Source organism: Thunnus thynnus, chromosome 12 (genome assembly GCF_963924715.1).
Source record: "Thunnus thynnus chromosome 12, fThuThy2.1, whole genome shotgun sequence".
NCBI classification, from domain to species: domain Eukaryota; kingdom Metazoa; phylum Chordata; class Actinopteri; order Scombriformes; family Scombridae; genus Thunnus; species Thunnus thynnus.
In genome coordinates this window covers 2,225,254-2,236,302 of record NC_089528.1, presented here as the reverse complement: position 1 = coordinate 2,236,302, position 11,049 = coordinate 2,225,254, and the positions used below count along the sequence as shown (strand labels likewise).

The window sequence follows — 11,049 nt, the reverse complement described above, 5'->3', positions numbered from 1 at the left end:
ATAACTGATTAGAGACTTCTTTCTCAAGGATCTTAGATAGAAATGGAAGGTTAGATATAAGTCTATAATTGGCTAAAACACCTGAATCAAGAGTAGGCTTCTTAAGAAGAGGTTTAATTACAGCTACTTTAAAAGACTGTGGTACATAGCCTGTTACTAAAGACAGATTGATCATATCTAGTAAAGAAGTGCTCACTAAGGGTAAGGCTTCCTTAAGCAGCCTAGTTGGGATGGGATCTAAGAGACAGGTTGATGGTTTAGCTGAACAGATCATTGAAGTTAGTTCAGACAAGTCTACTGGAGAAAAACAGTCCAAATATATGTCAGGATTTACTGCCGTTACCAAGGTTCCTGTGTCTGGGGAAAGAACGGTGCCTGTTGAGGGCAGGAGGTGGTTAATTTTGTCTCTAATAGTTAGAATTTTATCATTAAAGAATTTAATTTGCGGGTTTGGGAGTTATACCATGGAGCTAACCTCTTATGTTTTATTGTCTTCTTTTTTAAGGGGGCGATGGAGTCGAGTGTTTGTCTTAGTGAGCCTGCAGCACTATCAATAAGATATCAAACCAGCCGTCTCTTGTTTTAAAAACAAGAACAAGTTCGTGGATAAGTGCCACTAATACTACTGGTCCTCTGCAGCCCTTCCACCATTTTCATTTTGTGAGAAACTTTTCTTCTGGATCCTACGACCTTCTCATTTTTAACATCACTAATTCAGATGCAGGTCTCTACTACTGTGGAACTGAAGAGACAAGAGTGGAAGACAAACATTATATTGAAAAAATATATGTTTATGAATATGGCAATGTCACAACAAGGATCCTAGTTGGTAAGTTTATGTGTGTGTGTGTGTGTGTGTGTGTGTGTGTGTGTGTGTGTGTATGAAACATCTGTGACTATGAATTGTTTCAAGTAATATAATCGTTTGGTTGAAATATCTATGCTCTGACGTCCACCATAAATGGAAGTGCATGTACAATATACATGTGAAAACGAACTGCAGCGAACCCCAATCTGAAGTTAAATCATGTATAATTGTTTTAACAAAGAATTCCTTCCAAATAAGTGACCTCTTCATTGTGAGTCATCCTTAAATGTGCACCCAGTATTTTCATAACTCTTCATGCATATTACTGTAAGTTTTGGGATGAATTTACATTTAAGATCTGAGAAAAAAAGGCCTGAACAGGGAAAAAAAGTTTCACATTGCACTTATTGTTGGAATAAACTGAAAATCTATTATTCAAATGAGAATGATTATGAATATTTTTTTAAAGGCAATGCTCAGAGAAGGCCAGAATTGAAAAAATCCATCAACAAGGCAGAGCCAATACTGTACCAAGAACACTGAGCAGAGCTCTTGGTAGACCAGAAAACAATGAAATGAAATGTAATTTTTTCTTCTTCACCAGAAAGTCATGTGCAATTTAATTGGAACTATATTATATTACTACTTATATTACTACTATATTGGAAATATCTTTATTTTTTGATTACTGTGGTCATGTAACAACTATATACTGTATTGATTGATTGCATACATGAACACATAAGAAAAAAGCATGTTTCCGTTATTGCAATTTTTTCTATGAGATCAGAGTTTAATCAGGTGAAATGACTCAACTTTGTGTTTGATCCAGACTCCAGTGAGCTTCGTCACTATGAGACTCTACAAGACTGCGATTCGTGCTGGACGCTGCTGTTCTCTCTGTGTCCAACATTTGCTGTTCTCTCCTCTCTCCTTTCATCTCTTTTGGTTTATCGCCTTTGTCAGAAAACAGGTAACTACTGTATATGTCACATTTTATGTTTAACTTTTTGCTTTCAGTAGTTCAGAAATAATAATTAATATTTAATGTACAAGATGAATTTTGAATCACACAGAAACCTGGATTCAGATAAGCTCTCTGCTTGTAATTTATTATGTGAGTTTGGCTGTAACATGGTGTGATGATCCTTTATTTATTTCTGCAGCTAAAGAACCTCAGATTGATGAGCAAACAGCTGACACTAGAGGTCAAACAAGACTGAATCAGGTTATTTACAGTACTTTAATGAAGTCTAGTTTGCAGGGGTTTTGTTGTTTCATACTACACTCATCTGTTCATTTTTGCAAATGAGTGAACATATGTTACACTTACAGATGAGAAACATAATATAAAAATAAATGTTTTTAACAGTAGTTCATAATGAATCATATAGTTAGTATTAACTATGTACATGGTCATGATTCTGAATAACAAATGTCAAATCATAGGGTGAAGATGTGTGTTATGCTGCGCTGGAAATCCGTCAGACATTGCAGAGACCAAAGAAGAAGAAAACTGCAAGTTCTGACTTCAGCACTTATTCTGCCATCAATACTTCTAGAGTGTAAAGTGACACAAGAAGTTGTATGATGAATTAATTAGTAGTGATACATATAGACTATTCTGTAATTAAGCTTAAAGTTAAGCAACAGTCATTACCATCAATAATTGACCTGTGAGAAAATGTGTATGTATAAACTAGCCTCCTTTTTTGTGAAGGTTGAAAGCAATTGTTTGTTTGGAAAAGTTCATACTAAACTCTACTTTTTTGTGTCAATTCTCCAATGAGGATAAATATACAGTAACTGTTGTTTCTAATTGTTTTGGATTTTCCACTATTAGTGGCTTAAACCACAAATTATATGAATTCATTCATTGTGTTCATTTGTTCATTCATTCTTCTCAGCTTTTATCTCATCACATCGGGATTACTGTAACAGCCTTTTTACATGCCTGAATAGTAAACTGTAGAGCAGCTACAGACAGTACAGAACTCAGCTGCCAGGCTTTGAACCAGAGTAAACAGGTTTGAACACCTCAATCCAGTTTTAGCCTCTTTACACTGGCTTCCAGTGTGTTTTAAAATTGATTTCAAGGTTCTTTTAATTAATTAAGAGGCACTGAATGGTCTGACTCCTCAATCTCAGAACTTTTATCCGTACGACTATTGGCTGAAGATTTAGGGGGACAGAGCTATTGAAATAAGAGCCCCGAAGGTCTGAAACAACCTGCTTGAGGAAATTAGGCAGGCTGAGTCAGTGGCTTCCTTTTAATCTAAACTCAAAATGTACTTTTATCACACCACCTTCCCTGATTTCACCTGATTCTAGTTTATATTCTGTTTTATGGGTTTTATTATTTTAGTTTTGTTGCTCTTTTAGTACTTTTATTCTGTTATTGCTGTTTGTTATTATGTGGAGCACTTTGTAACTGTGTTTTGATAAGTAGTATATAAATAAAGATATTATTATTATTATTATTATTATTATTATTATTATTATTATTATTATTATTATTATTATTATTATTATTATTATTATAAGAATAGATACTGTACATCTTGTGTATTCTATTTCCCTCCACAACTTAAATAAAATATCGAATGCTGATGAGCTGTGAAAATAAACAAATAAACCTTACAAATATAAAACCTGTCTGTGGCTGTTGATTACAATTTGCTTCAGATTCATTTATTTGATTGAAATTGATCTGCTACATTTCATATCAGCAGTGACGACTGTTTGTCTGTAACAAGACACGATAGCTGTTAAACAGAACATTTCCTGTTTTTATCTCAAGTTAGCCACCAGCCCAGAGTCTTCATCACTGCATCACTGTTATGTTGGAGATGCTAAAGAGAATATGAATTAAAACAGGATTAAAACATTTCAGGGCTGTAGAGGCAAATGAAATTCATAAATTACAATTTTTGAATATCCAATAATAATATAAGATTATCAGTACAAATAACACACATGCTCAATATAAATTACAAAGTTGGTATGGGAAAATGAAACATAAATGTTTTAATTTCCATTACATATCTATAAAATTGGATTCGCAAACATTCAGTCACTCGTTTGTCTAAAGGCAATTCTGAATTTGGCCCAAAGTTGAAAAAGTCATGTAAGAATGTAAGGATAAAATATAGACATGTTTTATTTTCCATTACATTTCTATAACATTGGAATCACAAACATTCACTCGCTCGTTTGTGTTTGATTCAGACTCCAGTGAGCCAGATTACCAAACCTCAACCCACCAACAAGACTGTGGTGTGTGCTGGACGCTGCTGCTCTCTCTCTGTCTATCTCTGGCTGTTCTCTCCTCTCTCCTCTTCTCTCTTTTGGTTTATCAGCTCTGCCAGAAAACAGGTACCTACTGTACAGTATGTCACTTTTATCCACTTGGTCCTTCTATCCACAGTTCATTAGATTACTTTGATGACTAGTTCTTTAAATGTTTGTAGCTTTACTTGTTATCCAGAGATATTCTAAAATTTGTGTCTAAAAAAACACACAACTGGCTTTAGATACAATAATTAATATTATTATGGCATTAAGGTATTTTATGAGGTTGGCTTTTATGGTGTAATGATGTTATATTAATGTCTGCAGCTAAAGAACCTCAAGTGGACCAACAAAGACCTGACACCAGAGGAACAACAGAGAATCTGGTAATTTACATTATGAATTTAATCACTTTTCAAAAGTATGTGACTTTCTAAAAGTAAAATATAAAAAATATATAAATATAAAACATGTTATCTAATTACACTAATAACGGCTGCATTTCATTTGGTGTTTCAATGGTGTGACCTTGATATTGTACATACTAACTCACTGGCACAGCTAAATATAGCAGAGCAATTATTTATGATGCCTAATTATTATTAATCATTAATACATTGAGAGAGACGTGTGCTTTTCCTGCTATGACAAGTTAAAATACTGACAATGAGAAATGTTTATTGGTTTGCATGTTTCAATTTATTCTTCACTACACAGATCTTTCCATTTTTTCACTTACAGTATATGATGTTTTACACTAACAACACTGATCCCTGATTCTCACTATGTTTAATAGTGAATTAAAGACAATCAAAGTAGTACATCTGTATAGTACATGTTCATGATTATAAATAACAAATGTCAAATCTCAGGATGAAGATGTGTGTTATGCTGCACTGGAAATTCATCAAGCGTCACAAAGACCAAAGAAGAAGAAAATCCAGAGTTCTGACTTCAGCACATATTCTGCCATCAATACTTCTAGAGTGTGAAGGACCTAACGAGTTAACATTAGAAATTAATGAGAAGAGGTATTCATAAGCCATTGTGTCATTTAGCACACACGCTGTAGAAAAGTTGAGCAATATAGTAAACTACAAACCCCTGCTGAAACAGAGGAATTTATTTTCTTTTTTAACTGTAAGTAAATATGAAACAATAGTATCAAAAGGCTTGTTAATTCTAAAAAAATAACATTTTTTCTCCACCATCCAATCAACTGTTCTCTGTTCTAGCTTTTTTTGGTTTTAGTCACAGAGACAGTTGATTTCAAGAAATTAAAACATGACCTTTGACCCCTGAAGCAGATCGTTAAAGGTAATGTACTGTATAATGCATTTTTCTGGGTTTATATTTATATTAGGGGGCTCTACTGGAATATCTTTGCATGATTTAGAGTTTTAAAAACTTTTTATTTATGCCTTGGACAGTTTCAAAGATGTTACCAGACAATAAAGGGTTAACAGTGAAGTTAACCTCAACCATCATGTAGCCCTGTGTAAGGGACCGAGCTGGCAGACAAAGGAGACTCAGGTGGTTTCAAAAAAGAGGGTTTTTATTTTACCCAAAAAATGTGAACAAAAGGTACAAATAACAAACTATGTAAATAAAGTTCAGGGCCCATAAAAGAGGTCAAATAAACAGAACTCAACTAAAGTGAACTTAACCCTACTAACAGACCTTCCTAAATGAACACAAAGGGGAACATATATACTGGCCGATCAGACTATAACAGAAGAGGGGTAACTAACAAATGACAACCACTACCAACTAAGCAATAAACAACAGAATTCCCCCCCAACACAGGTTAATTCAACTAAATCAACTAAACCAAAAATACCCAACTAAACATTCAATAAAGAGAAACAAACAATATGACTAAACTTGAAATAAACAGTTCCCCCCCTATGAGGTGGCAGGACTTGGTATGACCCAATTGGCCACTTCCTGTATTTAACCATTCCATGTCCTGGTGCACATCCTTTGCCCAGGCCTGGCCAGATGTCCTCCAGGAGCAGCACCCCAACACTGGTAACTCAAAAAAAGGAAAATTAGAACTTAAACTAATGACTGTACAAAAGTTAACCAAATGTGCGCGCTACAAATAGAAACTAATGTACTGCCAAACTGTACAATAAAATGATTATGATGTATGAAACAAAATCCAGTGTGTTATTTATTTGTATGTAATGTGAAATGTAATTAAATTAGCTAACTGAGGAATGAATTAACTACAAATGTAAAAGAAACCAAAGTGTGAGTGCCAGCTGAGATACAAACTTCAAAATGGCTGTGTGGCTGCAAGTGCGGCCATCGCACCCTGAAATAAATAAAGGTCACAGGAAACCCACACTGACAAACAGTCCCTCATGTGACAACAATATGCAGATGGACTAAAGCTGCAATTTAGTGGTCTGTTGAAGGTGTTGGTGCAGTTTCAGTTTTGTTTGTAGATGTGTTTGTTCTTATTCTGAATAATAACTAGAAAAAAATTGAGATCAATTAAAACATGTTTTATATAAGTTTACTGTAAAAAAGGTTTATGAAGTGTTCACATGGTATTGATCTGCACTGACTAAAAGAAAGTGGACTGCTGTTTACTGTAGGTGTGAATGCTGCTAAAGTATTTTTAGCTACAGGAAAAGTCAAACACTGTTTACCCTCATGGCCTATAGTGTCTCCAGTAAGTCCTCCAAATTAAACACCAAAATACATTGTTGACTCAGTGACACATGCAAGAATTTTCTGATCTATTTTCTGCTCCTATCAACAGTAATTGGGGGGAAATCATTTGTCGTTTTTGTGCCTTACAAAATTAAAATGAGTACTGTCCTATGGTTAGGAGACCTTTGTTGTCATGGTGTAATAATAACTACATGGTTAAGATTGGGTAATGATAGTGGATATAGTTTAAACAAACAGAGTTGACTTACATTTGGAAACATGGTATGAACAATGATCCGCCGTGTTACGGCCAGTAGGCTTCTTTGACTTGAATGTAAATATCTGTTGTTTTGGGGACTTGCATAAACTACTGATCCTGTCTTTTTCTTGTGAGGACAGGCTTGGTAGAAATGTTAAATAATACATAAAAGAGACCACCAGAAGAGGTTTGAATCCAAAGATAATCTACATAACATGATTCTGCACTATCTACATTACAGATTCTGAAACAGCTGGAACTTTAAATTATAACTGATAATTATGTTGCAGTATTGGTTCTGACCCAGAGACTATTTATAAAGATGGATGTAGGAAGGTGTGATGTCACCCATTGGTTTTCATTGGAGCCAGTTTGAAGCACATAGTTGCAGTCACCTGTCAATCACTGCTGTCAATCAGCGTCCACACAACAGACATCAATTCCTACTGTAAGTCTTCAAATCTTATTAATGGAAGAATAATTTCCAAAATGACCACCAGCATACTTATCGAAGTGAACAAGTTTAGCAATTGAGACCATAATGACTCACTGAAAAAAAAAAAAAAAAAAATGAGTTAGTATTTCTGGAGAGAAGTTGATGCTTTTTCAATGGGAGTCATTTGGAACTAAGGATTTTTTGGGGCCCACATCATCTGTCGGAGTAACCTTGAACCTTCAACCTGAAGCTGTGGTAGTTGACCAGCTCTGACCAGCCTGTCATACAGTGGAAAAAAAAGAATTTATTCCAGAGAAACTCTATGCCAAGCAATTTATTCAGGAAACTAAAGCAACAGAAAGACATGAAAACATGCCCCTCTCAGCCATAGAGCACATTTCTTTCATCAAAGGCAGTTTTGTTATCATTCAGACTGAAACCCCATCCTCATACTGAAAAGTATGTACACGGTGAATGTGGTGAGGGTTTTTTTTTCCACATCACTTGAGCATCAGTGGTTGCCAAGTACATCTCACCTTATATGCACACAAACACAGGCAGACCTTTGAACTGTGAAACTGTTTATGTCCCACTGTGGTTAGTGCAAGTTATTATCATAGAGCTTTGACATTAGAGGGACTGTTTCAATCATCTCACCCTCTCTAAAATCCTTTGAGGTGAAATGTATGAAAGTCTTGGTGAACTGCTTTTCATGCTGTCGCGGTTCGATGACAACATCACATGTCAGTTAGCGATGGCTTCTCTCTCTCCCTCTCGTTCTCCTGCTCTCTCTTGCTCGGTGTGCCAAATGTTCAGTTACTCCTCTGCCTCCTTTAGTGATAAGTGTAATAAGTGTAGTCTATTTGCAGCACTGGAGGCAAGGCTTAGTGAATTGGAAGCGCGGCTCCGCACCATGGAAAAACAATCAGCTGCTAATATAGTTAGCCAGCCCCTAGTATCCGGTGCGGGCCGACCTAGCGTAGCTCCCACTCCCCCGGTAGCTCCCGAGCAGCCGGGAAGCCAGGGCGGCTGGGTGACTGTCCAAAGGAAGCATAGCCCTAAGCAGAAGCCCACGGTTCACCACCAACCAGTTCATGTTTCTAACAGGTTCTCCCCACTCAGCGACACACCCGCTGAGAAACAAACTCTGATTATTGGCAGCTCCATAGTCAGAAACGTGAAGTTAGCGACACCAGCAGCTATAGTTAAATGTATTCCTGGGGCCAGAGCGGGCGACATTGAGTCAAATTTAAAACTGCTGGCTAAGAATAAGCGTAAATATGGTACGATTGTCATCCATGTCGGCGGCAACGACTCCCGATTACGCCAATCAGAAGTCACCAAAATTAATGTTGAGTCGGTGTGTACATTTGCAAAAACAATGTCGGACTCCGTAATTTTCTCTGGACCGCTGCCTAATCTGACCAGTGATGACATGTATAGCCGCATGTCACAATTCAACCGCTGGTTGTCGAGGTGGTGTCCAGCAAACGATGTGGGCTTCATAGATAATTGGCAGACTTTCTGGGGAAGACCTGGTCTGATTAGGAGAGACGGCATACATCCCACTTTGGATGGAGCTGCTCTCATATCCAGAAATATGGCCAAGTTTATTAGTAAACCAAAACCATGACAACCCAGAGTTGAGACCAGGAGGCAGAGCTGCAGTCCTACACGCTTCTCTGCGCTTCCATTAGAGCAGTTACCCACCCAAAACCACATAGAGACTGTGTCTGTCCCCCGACCACATAAATCAATTAAATCCAAAGTAAATAAAAGAAGAGTCATTCATGAAAATCTAGTAAAAATTAAAACCACTGCTGCAATAGTACAACAAAATAAGATAATTAAATGTGGACTCTTGAACATTAGATCTCTTTCATCTAAAGCAGTTTTAGTAAACGATTTAATTTCAGATCATCGTATTGATTTATTTTGTCTCACTGAAACCTGGCTGTGTCATGAAGAATATGTCAGCCTAAATGAATCCACTCCCCCCAGTCATATTAATACTCATATTCCTCGAGACACTGGCCGAGGAGGAGGAGTTGCAGCCATTTTCAACTCAAGCCTAATCATCAACCCTAGACCTAAATTTAATTATAACTCATTCGAAAGCCTTGTTCTTAGTCTCTCTCAGCCAACCTGGAAAACTTTACAGCCAGTTCTATTTGTTATAGTGTACCGTCCTCCTGGCCCGTACTCTGAATTCCTATCTGAATTCTCAGAGTTTTTGTCGTATTTAGTCCTTAGTACAGATAAAGTAATTATAGTAGGTGATTTTAATATTCATGTGGACGTTGATAGTGACAGTCTCAGCACTGCATTTCTCTCATTATTAGACTCAATTGGCTTCTCTCAGTGTGTAAATAATCCCACTCACCGTCTTAACCACACCCTAGACCTTGTTCTAACTTATGGGATTGAAATTGAACATTTAATAATTTTTCCACAAAATCCTATTTTATCAGATCATTTTTTAATAACTTTTGAATTCCTATTACTGGATTACACACCATTAGATAAAAATGTCCTCACTAGATGTCTATCTGATAGTGTTGTAGATAAATTTAAGGAAGCAATTCCGTCAATACTGAATTCACTGCCATGTCTCAATACTACAGAGGACTCTTATGTTAACTTTAGTCCCTCCCAAATTGATAATCTTATTGATAGTGCTGCAGGCTCACTAAGACAAACACTCGACTCCCCCTTAAAAAAGAAGATAATAAAACGTAAGAGGTTAGCTCCATGGTATAACTCCCAAACCCGCAAATTAAAGCAAACATCGCGAAAATTGGAAAGGATTTGGCGTTCCACTAAAGTAGAAGATTCTCGCTTAGTCTGGCAAGATAGTCTTAAAACATATAGGAAGGCCCTCTGTAATGCCAGAGCCGCCTATTACTCAGCATTAATAGAAGAGAATAAAAACTGCCCTAGGTTCCTTTTCACCACTTTGGCCAGGCTGACAAAGAGTCATAACTCTACTGATCCATGTATTCCTATAGCTCTCAGTAGTAACGACTTTATGAGCTTCTTTAATGATAAAATTCTAACTATTAGAGACAAAATTAACCATCTCCTGCCCTCAACAGGCACCGTTCTCTCCCAAAACACAGGAACCTTGGTAACGGCAGTAAATCCTGACATAAATCCTGACATATATTTGGACTGTTTTTCTCCAGTAGACTTGTCTGAACTAACTTCAATGATTTGTTCAGCTAAACCATCAACCTGTCTCTTAGATCCCATCCCAACTAGGCTGCTTAAGGAAGCCTTACCCTTAGTGAGCACTTCTTTACTAGATATGATCAATCTGTCTTTAGTAACAGGCTATGTACCACAGTCCTTTAAAGTAGCTGTAATTAGACCTCTTCTTAAGAAGCCTACTCTTGATTCAGGTGTTTTAGCCAATTATAGACTTATATCTAACCTTCCATTTCTATCCAAGATCCTTGAGAAAGCAGTCTCTAATCAGTTATGTGACTTTCTACATAACAATAGTTTATTTGAGGATTTTCAGTCAGGATTTAGAGCGCATCATAGCACAGAAACAGCACTGGTGAAAGTCACAAATGACCTCCTAACTGC

General features: G+C 36.7%; 1 protein-coding gene and 1 long non-coding RNA gene across 3 annotated transcripts; both read left to right on the top strand.

The window, feature by feature from the left end:
* The first annotated feature begins 520 nt into the window (after window positions 1-520).
* Window positions 521-2,929, top strand: LOC137193378 (uncharacterized). 2 transcript variants are annotated; one of them, XR_010930796.1, is made up of 4 exons: window positions 521-829; window positions 1,641-1,781; window positions 1,975-2,036; window positions 2,258-2,929. It is a non-coding gene; the product is annotated as an uncharacterized lncRNA (long non-coding RNA). The 2 variants fall into 2 exon arrangements; XR_010930795.1 differs by lacking the exon at window positions 521-829 and having other exon boundaries at window positions 1,589-1,781.
* Window positions 2,930-8,212: 5,283 nt separating this feature from the next.
* Window positions 8,213-9,102, top strand: LOC137193475 (uncharacterized). Its single transcript, XM_067604696.1, has one exon. It carries the CDS (start codon window positions 8,213-8,215, stop codon window positions 9,089-9,091), a length of 879 nt encoding a protein of 292 aa, XP_067460797.1. The 3' UTR covers window positions 9,092-9,102.
* Window positions 9,103-11,049: the final 1,947 nt, after the last annotated feature.

Coding starts and splice junctions, on each gene's coding strand:
- LOC137193475 (XM_067604696.1), top strand. CDS start 8,213: ATGGCTTCTCTCTCTCCCTCTCGTTCTCCTGCTCTCTCTTGCTCGGTG.